We start from the raw sequence: 19686 nt of genomic DNA, 5'->3' as shown, positions 1-19686 counted from the left end.
CCGTTCTTTGGGGGAAGGATAAACGGTACGAGACATGGCCATACCAAAAACGCGTAAAAAGGGAAATCTTAAAAGATCACAAAAAAAACAAAGCTAAGGGCATTCTTTAAATGCAAATACGGGTTTAAAAATACTTCAAAGCTGAAAAGAATAGTGGGAAAGAAATAAACCCCGTGAAAAAAGTGCCGAAAAGTGTTCCTCGTCTTCCCCTTTGTGGTTTTTAAAAGACAGAAAAAAAAGAATTTAACTTAAACATAAAAAAATAAAACTTAAACAAATATAAAGAAATCATGCAATGGCTTTCGGGGCAGGGCAGGAAAAACGATAAAAGGCGTTTGATCAGGGTTCAAATGGAAAACTTTTTCTAAAGAAAATTTGCTCGTACTGTGGAAAAAATCTGAAAATTTTTTTTTCAAACCCCGTCTCAATAGAATTTTACACAAAAAAGTCATTTTGCGGCGGCTGGTCCAAATTTGCAAAAAGACTATCCCCCAAGAAGTTTTTAAAAGGGGGACAAAACAAAAAAAAGACGCTAGGATAAGGAAAATATCAAATGGACATGTAAAACAAATGAATGAAACCCCCAATGCAAAAACCCACAAAATATCCAGTCATCTACAAAAATTTGGGTTTTGTTACGAAGATGCTGACGAGGAGGAAAAACAAAAAAATTTAAAAAGAGAAAATAATTTCGAGACTAAAAGTACACAATTTAAAATAAAATTATAAAAAGTGATGCAAAAAAAGGTAGGTTTTAATAAATTTTCAAAAAAGATAAAAAAAATTTTAAGGATGTAAAAAAAACAAAAATAAAATTGAAAACAAAGACTAAATTTAATAAAAACAAACAATATCTAGTATATTTACAGACGTACAGAACAAAAAGATGACGTTTAAAAAAGGGCTCAAAAAGTTAATTTTCACAAAACTCCCATCACTATTGGGGAATTTAAAAAATGCTTTATAGTTAAAAAAATTTTCCCCAGTGGAGCATCGTGGGAACCCCACTTTTATAATGCCAAAGAAAAGGTTTTTTAAATGTAATTTAAAAATTTTTAAAGGGGGTTGGAATTAATTTTTAAAACCATATTTTTAAAAAGGGGGTTTGTCAGGGGTTTTTACAGCTTTTTAAAATAAAACCTCGCCCCCCTGTTTTTTTTTAATTTTTTAAGGGGAAAATTTTATTTTATATGCGGTGAGTATTTTTAATTCACCCAATTTTAAACCAAACTTTTAAAAAAAAAAGCCACATTAAGGAAAAAATTCATAATAGGTGGGAAAAATATTAAATAACATTGATTTTTAATCATCACCCAGAATATTGAAATTTTAAAATTTGAATAAATTTTTATTTAACCCTCTTCACCTTTTTTTTAAACCTTTTTTAAATATGACATTATTTTTTAAAAACCCCCAATAAAATTATTTTTATTCGTGTTTATATTGTCAAAAGGGTTTTTAAAAAACCCGTTTTACCAACAAACACCGGCATTTTTTTAAAAATTAAATTTTTTAGACAAAAAAGGATAATTACTCAAAAAGCCCAATTCCCGGAGAATTAAAAAGATTAAGGAAAAATAACCCAAAAAATTTTTGGCCCCTACCCCAAAAAAACCAAAAATTTTTTCCATACTTTTAAAAAAAAAAGGAAAAATTAAATAAAAAAATTTTAAAAGGCTTTCTGCCAAATTTTTAGGGCCCCTTTTCATTTTGTCCTTACTAAAAGTCAGCATAAAAAAAATTACAACAATTTCCGTTTTGTTCAAAAAATTTTTTTAAAAAATTCCAAAAATTTTAAAAAAACCAGTGGCCCCATTTTTATGGCCCAAAAAAAAAAGCTTTAATATAAAATTTCTCCCAATTAAAAAACCCGATGGTGGCCCTTTTTAGCCCTGCATTTAAAAGGGGAACTTGCGTCAAAAAACATACCTTTCCCTTTTTTTTTAACTAAAAAAGGATTTTTATCCCCCCTTTTTGTAAAGCTAGACTGTATGCATGTATGTTATAACATAGATGCCATCATTTATATACAAAACCACTTATCAAAATTGCTAAATGATTGTTTTCGAATTTGAATAAAATGTATGCCTTGAAAGGAAAGAAGTCAAACCCCGCTCTAATTTACCGCCTAATACAGCCTAATACCACGTGACCGTTATGCACAGATGACTCGCGCATTAAATTTTGTAATTCCCGCCATGTTAAGACATACTATATCGTGCGGAACTTTCGATGTCTGCCCATCTTTGATTCTGTCAAACACTGGTCAAAGACTACGTGCGCTTCAGCCACTAAGAACATTAATAGAGTGAATGCAGAAACCTATGAAAAGGAAAAAATATTGTAAAAAAGTAATGCGTTAACGAGTGTTGAAAATTAGATTCTAATTCAATTTGATAGGTTTGAATTGAACAAATTAAATGTGGACGTGGTAGTGAAAGTAGTCTTTTTGGAAAAGATAGAACCTAAAGAAGTCATCTCAGATTTTCAGTTTCAATCATGACTAAATGAACCACCGACCTAACTAACTAAATGAATTCGTGTCATATGATAAAAAAACCCTAGAATATTGCATCAAAGGTTCGACGTAACATGTACAAGAGAATTTCACATTTATAGTCATCATATTGCGGTTTAACTTTTCACAATTTTAGTGAATTAATAATATTTGAATCGATAAGTATGTCATAAAAAACAAAACGCAACGATTAATATTGATAAAAGCTGCATTCATAAACTTTAACAATGCACGTCAGCAAAGCTATACAGTATCAATGATGTATTATATTTCACTTTTAAAATCCATTGTTTTATCAATTAAGTTAGAAAAAAAACAAGATTTATTTTAGCTCGACTTTGAAGTAACCATTTAGTTACATTAATTATCTCTATGTTGAAGGTTTTTTAGCAATCTGGTACGCTTCCAGGAACTTTGGACTGACTGACTGACTGACTGACTGTTTGTTTGTTTGTTTGCTTGCTTCGTCCCAACAGTATTTCAGTCATATAGGCGGGTAGTTTCCTAACCATCGTTCCTGGAGAGTTACACCTTCCTCCCTGCTAAACTACCAAAGCATCTCCCGGGGATCGAAACCACGCCAGAGAGGTAACTGGATTAGAAGTCATCGACTCTAACCCCTTACCCACGGAGGAGGTGACTGACTGACTGACTCTGATTGATTGAATGAATGAATGAATGAATGAATGAATGAATGAATCTGGGACATACGTATATCCCAGAATGAATGAATGAATGAATGAATGAATGAATGAATGAATGAATGAATTAATCAATCAATCAATTAATTAATTAATTAATATGTTATGTGTTCCTCTGTACACCCATGGAGTTAAATATAAGACTGTTTATATATCTGTGCCTGTGGTACACCTGACGTATGTCGACAACAATTTCATAACTTTTCTATTCGGTATTAGCTTTGTAGTCATGTGACCGTACAACACATCAAAATGGCGACGAAACAAGTGGTTGGATATTTTCTTTTAATTTTCGTTCATTTTGCAAGAGCGAGTCAGCTAGGCTTCCCAGATGATGCATCATCATGCAAAGAAGTTTGCAAAAATGCTTATTCACCGCATACTTATGAAAAGGTGAGTTATTTGTTCAATAAATGTTCCATTTGTTAGATTTTGTCTAAAATAAACAACAAAAGAAATCGATAAACAAATGGACTTTATTTACGTTTGATAGAAGCAAATAGGAGCTGTTCTCTGTTATTTAGGCGTTATAACGTCAATTTATAGGTTGAAAAAAGTCTATATATAGATGAAATGTGAATTTTGCGTGTTTACTTTTTTTTATTATAAATATTCATTATCAGGTTTGACCTGATTAACTTTTTCATATTTATAATTGTTAAGTGTGTGTTTCTGATTATTGGCAACTACGTTTTGTTGACTTAAACTGTAGACATGCACTTTAAGTCACTTAAGAATGCTAAATGAAACTTAAATTTGCTACAGTACAGTTGCAGTGATAAACAACATGTCATAGTAACTTAATATTGTATTTTATTTAATGATCAAGTTAAATACAGTGTTTGAAATAAGCAGTAGTCCGATAGCCCCTGACTACTTGATTTCTCCTCGGGCTTCCAACTTTTCACAGTAACAAGCCCGACCAGGCTACTGTATTTTCAGAGGCAATATAAACAACTGTTTTGAGCAAATGAATCGTGCTTGTGAAATGTCTTTTGGCCTAGTGAATATTCCAATCTAGTAGTCCGACCAGCCTAGTCAATTCAAATCCTAATTTCTTACACTGTAAATATAAAAAAATGCATAAGTTAAACAGCTTAAGGGCGTCAAAACTAATGACTCTAGGATATAATATATATATAACATAAAGCCCGGGGGCACACTTTGTTGGGCTAGTCATATACATTGATTAAATCTTTGTTTGTCCAGCAAATGTAATCATCTATAATAACCACAACAATGTTTTTATACATATTCATACGGGGGAAGTCAAAGGCTGGGCTTTGACTCTCCTGGCTTTAGACTACACATGTATATTTAAAAGGAACCCAAATAGAAATAATTGAATAAATACATAGTATTAGATTTCTATTCCTATCGGTGAAATTTTCAGTGTCATCTCTAATTGTGAGCTGCCATTTTTTATGTAACTAAATGATAATCGGCAGGAAATTCCGATAACAAAACAATCACAACTTTTTCGTTAAAGAAATATCATTGAGGTATTGGATTGAAAAACAGAAGCAGTGCCTGAAATACGGAACAACACCTTCAGGGTTCGACATTAACGGGATCCCGGGATTCCGAGGATCCCAAAAAGTCGGGAGGAATCTCTGTGACTCCTAGCTGGGGATTCCGTTGGGATCCCTGAAAAATTGCTGTGTAAATTTTTGAAATTGTCTGAATTAATATCATTTAATCACAAATATTCAAGAAAAGTGATAATAAAGACTGGCACAACTGCAATGTTCAAGAAAGAAAAGAAAAATCTCGCCGGTAAAATCTACGCTCTTGAATCATGTATGCCAGATTTCCTTTGTGCAGTGACTGCTATCAACTCATTTGCGATATATAATGAAAAATATTTTAGCTAAAGAAACATTCTTGAATAATTTTATATCATGCATTGACTTCATAATGTTAAGTTGTGAAAATTCAAGAAAGAAATATAATTATCATACAATTTTTTACACCAGCGGTGTATACTTCAAATATGTGCAGATCGGCGCTGCCGGCGGTAGCTACGAAGTGAACATGTACGTGTTTGGTTTTTTTTGTGCCAAAATTCGGCATTTGTGATCATTGTAAATTTTCGTAAAAAAAGGAAAAAAACAACAAAAATTACCGATGTTTTTTTTTCTCCCTGTGGTACAGCAAAAGTATAATTAATAAATAGAATAAAAAGAATCCATACTTTTCAGTTTAAAATCCTTTTTGAAACTCTGCAGCATTAAATGCTAAAAAATATTGTCTAACTAAAGACTGAAGTGTTCTAAGGTCAATCAAGGTCACGCATAATTTACCGACAAAAAAATTAGAAAAATCCTTAGGTGAAACATACACAAAATGACGTATATTTCATCTGACAGTTCTTTGGGCCAATCAGTGTTCTGAACTACATGACTGCTGTATGCGGTGAGTGCCTTTGATGTGGCATAATATTATGTCAAACTTAAAAAAAATCAATACACACAGGGAGGAAAAAAATCGGACATTTCAGTGTAAAAATTGAGAACAATAAATTTGGATATTACTCATTCTATCATGGACTTGGAGCAACTTTTAAAAACGAAATCATTTGAAGGTACCCTACTTGTAATGCAAACAAAAATTTTTTTCTTGATATTTTAGCTTTAGTAAAATTTTAACAAAATATTTAATTTACAACAATCTGTGGGATATTTCCTTTTAAACACAAAAAGTGTACAGTAAGCTGAAAATCACTTTTTTTTTTAAAGTGATCATGATTAAACATTTCTTTTTAAATGACATGAAAGTAAATATTTTCCTAAAGTTATCCATACCAGAACTTACTGGAATATGGAGCCTAATCATTACCTGTAAGTTTTTAAAGATCTACAGATGATATGTTGGCTCTATTTCAGTGAACTCTAGGCTATCTGGGAAAATGTTTCCCCAGTTCCTACTTAACTTCAAAAGTTCAAACCCTAAGTCCCATTGCCCAGTCACTTGCATTATACCTTCATTTACAGAAAATGTTATTCTATTTACGTGCATTTAAAAAATGTATTATGTTTTAATTTATCTTAGCAGTCCAATTATATATATATATACTAGTAAAGTAAACACTTTGAAACACTTTTAAAACTTTAAACAGCAATATTTCCAAAGGGCTTATATGGCCAGTTATGTGTTGACGTGCCGTAAAAATCCAAGCAAAGAAAAAAAAAACCAAAGGGCTCATAAAATACATTTTCTGCATCTGAAACAAGGCAATATATCATGAATGTGGTCTTTAAAAAAAGAATTTGAAATCGGATTGCTGCACTCCCTTGTTATTCTTTGCCTTCATATTTTACTATTTTGATCTGAGGAATCCCTGACATTTAGGAGGAATCCCTAAATTAAATCTCAGGGATTCCTATGGGATCCCTTGTTAAAACAGTTAGTGTCGAACCCTGACCTTTAAAACGAAAAATAAAAAATGAGCATTTTTATACCTGACTTCCCCATTCATAGGCTTTGTCTACATGTACTTTCATATTAAAGATAAATATCTGTTCATGTTAGTAAGATATTGTTATTGTATTTATACAGAGTACAAGTGAGGAATCATGTGACCGTGGTTGTAGATGGTTTTCAATGATGGAATTCCTCTGTGATGATGTCAACAAAACAATCAAAGTTTGTCAATCATGTGTGTAAAATTTAAGTATTATAATTTATTTTATATTTATTATTTAAGAGTATTATTAAGATGATAAAGTAATTTAAATATTTTTAGCTCGACTTTTCTATGAAAAGGGGAGCTATCCTACTCGCCCCGGCGTCGGCGTCGGCGTCACACCTTGGTTAAGTTTTTCGTTCCACCCCACTTTATTTCAGAAGTATTACAAGTATGGCTTTGAAACTTACCATACTTGTTCACCATCATAACCTCCATCTACAGACAAGAGTACATAACTCTGTCAAGGTTTTTTGACAGAATTATGGCCCTTTTTTGACTTAGAAAGTGTATTGAGCTTGGTTAAGTTTTTTGTACCACCTCACTTTATTTCAAAACCATTGGAGGTATTGCTTTGAAACTGACCATACTTGTTTACCATCACGACCTTCATCAACAGACAAGAGGACATAACTCTGTCAAGGTTTTTGACAGAATTATGCCCCTTTTTGACTTAGAAAATACATTGAATATGGGTAAAATCCACTTATTGCCTTAACCCTTTGAGATATTGCTTTGATTCTTTTAATGCTATTTCACATCATTACCCCCATCTGTACGCAAGAGAAGGTAACTCTGTCAAGGATTTGTTTTAAAAATTAAGGCCTTTTATCGACTTAGAATCTTGGTTAAGTTTTTAGTACCAGTCCACTTTTTGACTGAACTGTTTGAGATATTAATTTGAAAGTTGGAATACTTGTTTACAATCATGATTCCCAAACATGTCCAGGAGAAGGTAATTCTGTCAAAGATTTTATTTGAATTATGGCCCTTAACTGTCAATGTTTTGTATTATAGGCAAGCACTAAAAAACTTAAAAAATCTAAAAAAATTCATTCCTATCCACTTGTTCACTTTACCATAAATTATGTCATATAAACATTGCTGTAATATTCAAGGGTATCAAACAACTAGTTCACTTTAAAAATACAGAGATTCTTGTATTGCCTTTTACTGCAAAAACTTTTTTTATTGGCAAGCAATAAAAAAGTCGAGCGCGCTGTCTTACGGACAGCTCTTGTTATATTTATCATTCTAAAGCTTAGGAATCAGTTTGTCCTTCATGTAAGGGCAGTCATGAAACGGACACTTTCATCACACTTTAGCTGTCTTATTACTTAAGCATGTGATGTGCCGAGGTAAGGCAGACCTGTATGTTTGTCCATTTATAATCAGCTTTTGCATTAATCAACATCAAATTTTGAAATCTCTTGACCATTTTGATTTGAAACTTCAGAATGATGAATGTTCTTGTTGAGAATATTTACAAAAACAGCAAAAAAAAATGTATTGGTCTCAATGTGTCCATTTGACCCTTAAAATGACCTTTCAAAGTACCTAAAGGCCTGATTTGACCTTATTTTAACTGGAGAATCATATTTTGTGGAACTCATGGGGAATTTACCTTGTAATTGGCAAACCTTAGTCCATATTGGTCAAAACGACTCTTATGGCTAGTGAAACCCCTGGGTCTGTTATCTTAGATGACTGCCAAGAAAGGAAGAGAAGATTTATAAACTTTTTGTGACTGTTTTAAGTAAGTTCTTAAGAGCATGACAATGTTACTCTAACAACACAATTTTTTAGACCTAATTGGCCCCATTCTTAGCCTAGAAATAAATTTACTGTGTGTTGTGATATGTGTGATATGTATTCTTTTACAGCTTGTAAAGATGCCTTCGCAGATAATGATGATTTTGAAGCATGCAAACTGGGATGTATTAGTCAAAAACCATTTAGCTTGGATTCCATTCTTAAGGTAATTGTTTTATTTTAAGTATTATTATAATTATATTTAGTTTACTGTTTTCATCTCTATAGGTACATGTATAATACTAAATAGTAGTATTAATGGCCTCGCAAGTTTATGAAAAGGTCAACATTAAACTTCAAAAATATTTACTGCTCAATGTTAATGTTGTTTGGCTTTGAAAATTCAAGATAATTTGATCTTGTTCAATGTCAAGAGGGAAAAGATTTTGGTCTATTGTTAATTATTTTTGCACATTTATATCTTGTGGGCAACTCAAATTTAAGAGTGAGGATTTGTTGGAGATAATTTCCCTAGTGCAATCTGTCTTCAAGTTTCCATATCTGACATTAATTGTTCTATACCAGTCACTGGCAGGTACTCAAAAAGGAAAATTGATTCATGTTAGTACAAATGCCATGAACATTCAACTAACTCTTACCCTGCTAAAATAACCTAAATTAACTGTCCATCTTTCTATCTAGACAAAACCATTCATAATTTTCAAGGAAATTTTCCAAGGATGTACTGACTGAATAGTGAACAGTGCAGACCATGATGAGATGTCACATATGTGCTGGCTTATCTTGGTCTGCACTGGTAGCATAGATAAATGTAGTATCAGTTGCTACTCACTGTCAGACCAAGGGTTGAATAATCTAACAGTCTATCAGTTTGTACAAGACTGTGATATTGTTACAAAGAACAATAAAGCTTTCCAAACAAACAATCAAAAGATGCGTGTTAAACAACATGAATTGAATTGTCTAAGTGTAATAAGGAACAATAATAAAGCTTTCCAAACAAACAATGTAAAGATTTATTGTTCAGTGAGATGAAGTGTTTACACAGAAATGAACATTGATAACAATAAAATGATGGTTTTACATGTGTAATAACCTTACAACATGTACAACTTTACAAGAATTATATAGTATTTAAAATATAAAAATATAATAATGGCAGTTTGTTATTATTCCTTGACATGATGAGTCATATAAGAAAAATGAAGCTGTTGTAGGATTGTCGTTTATGTGATATAAAGAAAAACCATTGTGTGAAATGTATTTTTGTAGATTTTATAATAAACAATGTGAAGCCATGTAAGACAGGTATTTTTATTGATTTGTACATCGTCGTTGGTAACATATGTGTATTGATCAACAAAGAAAGTACATATCATACGTACATGGTATATATTTTTATGTAAACACAATCTGTTTACTGCTGATATTTAGATATCTATTAGCAGAAAAAGTATGTTATTGTCAAGGAAATTTATGGTATATTAAATAAAATAAATATCTTGTTAATTTGTATGTCTTGATAGATGTTGGGTCATTTGTTTGCTTATAATAGCCAATTGAGATGAAATATGTAAGGTTAAAAAAATATGTTATTTTTTCCAATCTTTTGACTGATCTTAGATTTTTCTTTTCAATGTTCATGTAGAGACTTCATTTTTACATGTTAATGGTTCGACTGTGGGTATCTGATGATGAACAAACCTTGTAGAAATAATTTTATAATACATTTGTACCAATACCAATATTTCTATAAATGTAAGTCCAATTAATTAAAATAACAAGATTGCATTTGAGAAAAATGCTATGCCACCGCAATAAAACAACACTAAATAGTAGTGTAGGAACAGATTTTTTTGTTTCTATACAATTGAAAATTGTCATAATGCATATTTAATTCTTATTATCAGATTAGTGGTTAAATCTATTGTTAACTCAATAAAAGATCAGAGTAGGAATATATCAATGCACTTGAGTCTAGTGAATTTGGTGGTGAAGGTCATATTTCACACAGCCTAAAATTTCATGACTGCATCAAAGGACAACATGTAATACACTTTGTCAAAATCTAGGTCAGCTGATATCAAAGTTCACTTTTAATTTTGACACTAGAGACAAAATTTGAACAACTTTGGTAGAGCACCTATATATGATATCATTTAACAAATATTAAAGCTCTAAGCCTTGTACCTTCAGACAATAAGATTTTTTTTACTTTTTACTATATATGTATATATTGAAAATCAATGACCCCGAGGCGGGGGCAATTTTGACCCCAGGGCTATAATTTGAACAATCTGGGTAGAGGTCTATCAGACAATGCCTTATGCAAAATATCTAAGCTCTAGGCCATTTGGGTCTTTACAAGAAGGTATTTTAAGTTTTTACTATATGTACATATAGTGAAAATCCATGACCCCCGGGGCAGGGCTGATTTTGACCCCAGGGCTATAATTTGAACAATATTGGTAGAGGTCTACCAGACAATGCCTTATGCAAAATATCTAAGCTCTAGGCCTATGGGTCTTTACAAAAAGGTATTTTAAGTTTTTACTATATGTACATATAGTGAAAATCAATGACCCCCTGGTGGGGCCGATTTTGACCCCAGGGCTATAATTTGAACAATCTTGGTAGAGGTCTACCAGACAATGCCTTATGCAAAATATCTAAGCTCTAGGCCTTTTGGGTCTTTACAAGAAGATTTTTTTTAATTTATTCTTATAATTCCTTTTGGTTGCCATGGCAACCAGATTTCTGCATGGAATTAAATTCTTTGAACAACTTTGGAAGCCCTTCACCCAAGGATCAATCCTGCCAAGTTTGGTTGAAATTGGACTAGTGGTTATTCACAAGAAGATTTTTTAAGTTCACTATATAATCTATATAACACACACACACACAAACAAACAAACGAACACACACACACACACACACACACACAGGTGAATCGCTATATGCCACCGCATCGCAGATGCTGCGGTGGCATAAAAATTAAGTGAAAACTATTTTCTTTTTATGTCCAGGATGACCCATGGGAGCAGCAGATCCATTTTATGCATCCAATGACATATATGCACCAATGGTATAGTAATGTATTTAACAATATCATGAATCAAGCGTCTGTTAGCTGGACCATGTACATGAAGGACAATGATGGTAGTGTTGTTGTTGTTAAATCACCAAAACAGTTCAAAGTGTATGAGCTAAGAGGTGACGACAGTAACGATGGTGAGTCTTAAAGTGTATAAAGCTACATATCTGATTAAAAAAATTATAGCTTAGATTCAATTTCTAAAAATGAATACCAGTACATATGTACTTCCAAAATGCTTGTGTGGGATAAAAGCGAGTGGTGCATGCACAAAGTCATTGCAAATCGGATAAAACCCTAGTTAAAATATCAAAATAATATTTTGTTCCAGAACATTTTATTCTGTTTACATTTATAATCCATGTGTGTTAAATATGTTACAACTTTTTCAGGATCAGCCATATAAAACAATTGAACCAATAGAAATTTACTGTTGATAAATTTTATAAAAATATTTCATTAGATATAGATTTATACCCTTTAAAATAGTACAGTTAAATTTGTTGTTTTGGTGAAAACATCTTATCTACTATATATATAGAGAGAGAAAGTTTGGTCACTACCAAAAGATTATCAGAAGAATAATCAATCTTTGTTTGTCTGTATACTTCTAAGACTTGAATAAACTAGAACTTTATCACTTTGTATCACACATAATCTGTTTTTAATTTACAGTAGTTGAAATGTACTCATTTCTGTATAGAAAATTAACTGGCCAGATGAAATTCTAAATTATTGAAAGATTGAAAAAAATCATCAAATATTTGTTACAGAATACAACACAGCCAGTTCACTGGAGACAAACCTTGAACCGATGGACTTGTCCGCTACTCCAAATATCAAAAATTCCCCCTACCAATCTCATGATGATGACCTCATTGACCTTTCTGTCCGTGACCTTGAAGATTACAAAAACAAAAGGCGTTTACAAGAGGAGGCGAATGATTGGTTGTCATGTATATCTAAGAAGACAGGGTTACCAAGGCTGGTTCTAAGCTGGCTATTATTGATGTGTGCAATAGTAATGATCTGGTTATGTCTATCAGCTGCAGTAACCTCCCCTGAACAGAAAGTCTACACTGAACCACAGGTAACTTTTCTTTATTACCTCCCCTTAATATAAAGCAAAAAAAAAATATATATATATGAATTTATTTTTAGTCAGTGACAATATTCTGGACAAATAGTTATGCAAAAATTATTAAAATTAAGATAGACTTCACTTGTCAAGAAGTTGGAATCAGCAGAGTTCTCTATTCAGCTGTTTGTATACTTAATTTGAAGAAAAATAAGAATATCCTTTGAATTTAAAATATTCATATAAACTAACCTAAATTGGGGTTATTTTTATAATCTTTCACTTTACAATTTAAGTCCAAATTTCATTTTTGTCCAAGCTTTTTAATTTCTTGAGTTCAAGCTCAATGTATAGAACAGCTGATTGTCGCTAGAATTTTGGCATTGTTGTGCTCAATCAAATTTCAGGGCCATTGTGAAAGTAGATTGCAATGAATTAAGAAAAATAACTTGAGTATACATGTATTTGTATTTCCTCACAAATGTTTTTTCATATTGAATATAATTGTCAGTTTTGTAGCATATGATAATAGTAGTGTTTGTGTGAACCATATGAGCTGCGTCATGACAAAACCAACATAATGGGTTTGCAACCAGCATGGATCCAGACCAGCCTGCGCATCCGCGCAGTCTGATCAGGATCCGTGCTGTTCGCTTACAAACTCTATAACAAATTAAGGCTGGTCTGGATCCATGTTGGTCGCAAACCCATTATGTTGGTTTTGTCATGGCAGGGCTCATATTATTATTTGGCTTTGTTATTACAGTCAAACCTGTGAACAAAGGTTACTCAAGAGAGAGACAAAACATTGTTTTTATAGACACATGATATTTATTTGGAGGTTATTATACTGCATTGTATCAATGAAGTGTCATCAAATTCTGGCCTTTATTTAAAGGGGTGTTTAATTCAGAGGTGGTCTTTAATACAGGTTTGACAGTGTATGATTCAGACGGGCACCTACCTTAATAATCCGTTTTATTTTCTTTTTGCAGAAGCTGAGTATTAATGGGGATCAAGAAATCATTGCAGAAATGCTAGCTCGGGGAATAAAACCATCATACCCTAAAGACCAGAAGAATGCTCTAGAGTCTCTACCAATTAAGATCAGTGTTCACAGAATATAAATCCACTTGTTACGATAATTACTGTCTGAAATAGTCATTCAACTTTCATTTTGTAGATACTATTTGACTTGGATTGTGTTGAAGAAATTTATTTATTAATGATGATTAAATAGAATGGTTAAGTTGTTGATTGCAGGCTTTTAGTGTGTTGACATGTTTTGACCTTAGTATTTTTATTAACCTGTAAAGTAAATAACTACAGTAACTATTATGAGAGAAACCCACAACTAGTTAAAACCTGTATAGTTATTTAAAGTAAAATCTTTAGATTTTGTTTAGGAGAAAAAAATTTACCTACTGAGGCGGACATTGATTTTCGTGATTAAAATTCTATTTAATTTGATTTTGAAGCATTTACAAAATGAAAGTGGAAAGAAAGACTGAGTGAATTGATTTGAAATCCAGTATGATGTGTACACACGGTCATATCTTGTAATAGGGAAAATTATTTTCATAACCATGGTTTCATTGCTTCTGGCTATATTATACATTAATACTTAAATTATACCAGTTAATTTTATTATCACTTGGGATAATTGTCAGTAATGAGTTTGTTAATCATTTATTTATGTAACGTTTTATTATGTATTAATGACATTCAATAACATAATTGTCAAGAATGTACATGATTGGCTGATTTTGAATGAAAAGAGGAAGTGACTTTTGTCAACTGTTGTTATGACCTTAAGAGTTACTTCCCTTAAGTGTAAGTAAATTTTGTAAAAGACAGGTCATTCTGTTTATGTTATGATAACTATATTCATGTGGGATAAACATGTTTGGAAAACTATTTTTAAGCACTTTATGGTCTTTAAATGGGTTGTTACCTTTAACAATTAAGTTATGATATTAGTGTATATGTGTATATAGAATGGGGGATCATACCATGCATTTGCATGTGAATGAAAGTTTCATTGAAATAAGTGTCAGTAAAAATTACAAGAAATATTAAACAAGTCTTAGATTTATTGATATTTTGTTTCCCTAGTTTAAAAATAATAGAGGGATTTTAACCCAGTAAAATTGGTGAGTCATTATTACTTGTTAAATGATATTACACTATCATGCAATGGTAATGCATTGTATTTATAGTAGAGTTAATACAGTACCATTTTAAATTGAATTGATATATATTTACTATAGGAAACAATAGTATGGTATGCATTAGGTCATTAAATTTTTACTTGAGTGTAAACTATATTTTGTTGTTAACAGTAGTATTCGGTGTTGTTATTTGCATGGTGTGTAAATATATGAAGAAAGAGAGAATGACTGATCAAGCACAATATTTAAGAGGAGGATGTGATGTGTTATACAAGTTTTGCTTTTTGTGTTTGTGATAAATTTAGATATTTTTGGAGCAGAAATACATTTTTAAAAGTAACAAGGCATCACTCCTGGTTAAATGAGCAATTAGTATGAAAATGTGTTGACTTTATTGGTATAGAAACTGTATAGTCTTGGATTTTCTTGTTGAATTGAGAGATTTCGGCACAAGTTCGCATGATTGTGTAACATATTATGTTGTGCACAGGATTGTTAACATAATGTGTTATGCTCACGATTGTGTAACATTTTGTGTTATGTACATGATTGTTAACATGTTGTGTTATGCACATTGTTGTGTAACATTTTGTGTTATGTACATGATTGTGTAACATATTGTGTTATGCACATGATTGTGTAACATTTTATGCTAATTTGTGTAACCAGGAGTGAATGTAAAGTCTTGTAGACCTAGTAGATTTTCTCAACATTCTTTCTTGGTTTTACTTGTACTTTTTCAGATGTACTTCACTGTGTGGAACAGAAGATTTTATTAAATAAGTTACAATGTAATATTTTGTAGATACCTGTAAACCCAACACTCTGAAATGTTGTGTAGAAGGTGTATTTTAAGGTTATATTTTAAAGTCTATTTTAAAGCATACTATGTTTAACATGCTTAAGGTAAAATACACCTATACCACTAGGCTAGCCTTCAAATCAATTCAATTTGACCAGACTCCATAATGATGGTTACTTGAAATTACTATTTTTAGCACTTTTATACTATTTAAAGTTCGACACAATCTAGTATATATTATACAAGTATTAGCACGGTAAGGATAAGTCTTCTGTTAACAACAGACATGCTAATATTTTGTATGTTATTTGTGGAGCAGAGTGCTTTAGTGATCGGTATGCAGTTCAGATGAAAAATATGGATTTCAAACTTATAGACTTATTGCATTCCAGGAAAATACAATGTTAACTGGTTTCTTTTTACCTACATACTATGGTAGCTGATTTGGTACTTTGCGCGTTGTATTGTCAATAGCCACAACATAACCTATATTGTTATTGCCTTTTTGCCTTGTCGCTAGCGATACACGCCAAAGGGAATTCTGTTGTCTTGGATCCTGTCTCTAGCGAAGCACACCAAATGGCGCGTTGTCGTGCAGCGCAATGTCACCCTGTCACTTGGGTTATAAGCCATTCCTTCGATTTGAGCCGTGCGACAAAGTGACATCACGACAACACGCCACAAGACAACACACCGTTTAGCGTGCATCGCTAGCGACAAGAGATAAGTTAGACAAGGCGCCGTTTGGCGCTTTGTTGTGCTGTCGCTAGCGACAACTCGATGCACAAAAGCATTCCAAATCAACCACCAAAACATACATCTTATGCATTGACAAGACATAAACAAAAATAAGATTTAGTGAAAGACACGGGAAGAATGTTGAGAATCCTTGTAAATGTTTATAAATATATATATAAAAAAGCAACATCGTGTTTCAGGCGTCAACACACACAAGTTCTGCCCATTGCGGGAAAACGGGGTATATTCTTACATAGTTACTTATCTGTACAGTTTAAATATTTAATATTGTGTCGTTAAAAGTTCACTTATTGGTGCAAATGGGAGGTCATGAAATACAAATTATTTTACTTCTTGCATCTCGGCATTGATGAGTTACAAATTTTAGAAGCTTATAATGTGAATGTGTTTGTGAAGAATTGAAAGTGTGCTGTTATTTTTTTGATACTGAATTTATTTATTTCTTATATTTACTTTGGTATTGACTTATTTTCTATAAATGAATGTATTTTTTTTGAAATAGTAAATGCATTGTTGGTCATTGTTTAATATGCATTTTGATAATGTAAGTAATCGAATGTGACAGCGTTGTTTTTGGGGGTATTTTTTTTTAACGAATAGGATAATGTACTTGTTAGGTATATGATCTACATACCGTCAGTAAAATGATACATTTTCAAGAAGTATAATAATGTCACTTCAAATATTTTTGTTAATAAAAAGATGTACAAATGCAAATTGTGATATTGTGTACTGTGCTGTAGTGAAATTGTTGTTGTTGTAAAACAGGTGTTACATTCATAAATAGTCTTTAGTGTTTTTTTTGTTTTGGGTGATCAGGTATTCAGAGTTTCAATGATATTTTTATCTATAATTTTTAGCAGTAATTGTTTCAAATTGTGTCACCCAAATTGATTGCAATTTCCTTGTTTGAAATAAGTTTGAGTGGCTAGTTTTGTGTGTAAAAATTCACTATTTGACTTTGAAAACTTATATATGATACACAAATAAGACATGATATATTAACATTTATAATAAGTCAAAATTCATACAAATTTTAGTTGTTTATAAAATATTTGAGCCGCGTCACGACAAAACCAACATAATGGGTTTGCGACCAGCATGGATCCAGACCAGCCTGCGCATCCGCGCAGTCTGATCAGGATGCTTACCAACCTTATTACAAGTAGAGAAACTGATAGCGAACAGCATGGATTCTGATCAGACTGCGCAGGCATAACGTTGGTTTTGTCGTGTCGCGGCTCATTTGCCAGCTTAGCTCAATAGGGAGAGCATTGTACTTGTAATCGCTCCTCTGCATGTCAAAATTTCTCTGCAACAATCGGTCTTGAACCTTGAGTTGTACATATGTATGTTAATGATGATTTTAAAATCATGTGGGATTAGCTGTCAGTAACTTGATGAGAAATTGGTAATTATTGGTTAGTTATCTAGGAAAGCCGGTTAGACGGATCAACTGCCAAGATTTGACCAGTGTATTAATATAAATCGGAATAAAAATCAAACATGTACAATTATTTCATGACTGATTATGAAAATAACACTTGATAGATGATTTTTGATAAATGCTGTACATATATATAGATGATGTGACAGTGATGGCTGTAAATATATACAATTTGTTTTCATGTTTTATTATATTTCATGCATTTACGTCACAATTTTTTGTGTTTTTGTGATAACATGCTACAAATGAAGAATCATTATTCAACCATAAAAAAAAAAAGAGTTTCTAACCCATCTTGGAATAAAATTGTTTTATAAACAGATACTACTGATTTTCCATGAATATATTATTATGTAGAATTTATTTACATGTGCAAAGTTTTTTTGTGGTTTTCATTTCATTCATATAATCAACATGAATTGTGGTAAATTTTAACATTATTCAGTGGTTCTGAAATTATCTGAAAGTAATTTTGGATTTTATGATGTAAATTTTATAGATTTTTTGTTTGTTAAAGATGTATACTGTAATACCATTATTTGAGACTGTGTGCTAAGACATGCACAACTTGCCCCTCACCGCTGTGGGTTTGAATCCCAACATGGGCCGACAGGGACTTTGGATACTTTCTAGCTTAAGCTAAACGTTGATGAATCTACTTAGGTGCCATTTCGTGCCTGAAATAATGCACTGAAGGGCACCTGAGGTCTTCCTCCACCAGTAAAGCTGGAACATCGCCATATGACCTATACTGTGTTGGTGTGACGTAAAACCCAATCAAACAAACAGACATGCAAGTTTCATCACAATGTTTCATAAACTGAATATTGATAAAATTTCATATTTAAAGAAACATGTCTTTATCAATTAGGATATTTTGAAAATACAAAAGTAGTCCCCATTGCAAAAAAATACTCTTTTGAAGATTGACTTACTGGGTATAATAAAAAACACTTGATCACTGTTGATAATTACTTACAGCAGTTAGAGCTTAAAAAGTAATTCAAAATGAGGAGAACATATTTGTTAAAGTTTTTTTTTTTTTTATTTCTTCTCTTTGTTATGCAAACAGATGTTTCTTGGTTATGTTTTGTGAGAATCTCAGTTTTGATAAGTTTCTGTTAGTATCTAGTGGAACTATTATTAACTTTGTTCCAATGTTAGATATTATGATATACACTAGATGTAGTGATCTAGAATTCAAAGCATAATTAATTAAATTGATGTAAACTGATCGATTAAAACAAAATCTGGAAAGGTGTAAATTTTGCCCCTTGTAGGGAACATACCTTTACTGTTGTTATGTTTGTAATATTTAAAGCAGCATGCCCACAGATTTTATGAAAATTGTAAAAATTGTTGCAAAAATGACATGTGCTTTAACATAGCGTATGATGTCAAGTTTTCACAAGTTTTTATTGTGTTATAAAATGCACAAAAAGTTCATACCTCATTAGTAACAGAGTAAATATGATGACAAAAGTAATAATTTCAAATTTCACATATACATGTATATTCCATTTAATTTTGAGAATTCCGGTATTTGAAATTCTAAAATTTGATGTTTTGAATTTTTTGTGCTCATTTAGAGTCTGGAGGCATGCTGCTTTAAGATTATAAACCCCTTACTCAAGTCTTTAGTTTAGACAAGATATTTCAAAACCTCTTATTTCATTGTTTTCTTTTTTTATTTTCATCATGTTTACAATTGGGAATCAATAAAGAAAATTGGGTTACTTTGGTGTTGCATTATTTTGTTATTCATTACTTAAATAGCATTTGCATCCCTAAAAGTTAAAATGAATGACAACTGTTTGGAATATTTCTCAAAAGAATTTACATGTCATTCTTAATGCCATCTACTTATTTAGTTCAAT

The 19686-nt window shown here is 31.8% G+C and overlaps 1 protein-coding gene across 1 annotated transcript; it reads left to right on the top strand.

Annotated features, from left to right (window-relative positions):
* The first annotated feature begins 3447 nt into the window (after positions 1-3447).
* Positions 3448-19545, top strand: LOC132739295 (transmembrane protein 59-like). Its single transcript, XM_060726970.1, has 6 exons — positions 3448-3612; positions 6778-6877; positions 8569-8663; positions 11485-11689; positions 12326-12642; positions 13626-19545. Exons 1-6 carry the CDS (start codon positions 3472-3474, stop codon positions 13755-13757), a joined length of 990 nt encoding a protein of 329 aa, XP_060582953.1. The 5' UTR covers positions 3448-3471; the 3' UTR covers positions 13758-19545.
* Positions 19546-19686: the final 141 nt, after the last annotated feature.

The sequence above is a fragment of the Ruditapes philippinarum genome, unplaced genomic scaffold (genome assembly GCF_026571515.1).
Source record: "Ruditapes philippinarum isolate M1 unplaced genomic scaffold, ASM2657151v2 ctg6974_1_1_1_1, whole genome shotgun sequence".
Classification (NCBI taxonomy): Eukaryota; Metazoa; Mollusca; class Bivalvia; order Venerida; family Veneridae; genus Ruditapes; species Ruditapes philippinarum.
The sequence above is the reverse complement of the archived record's forward strand: the minus strand, read 5'-3'. Positions and strand labels throughout refer to the sequence as shown.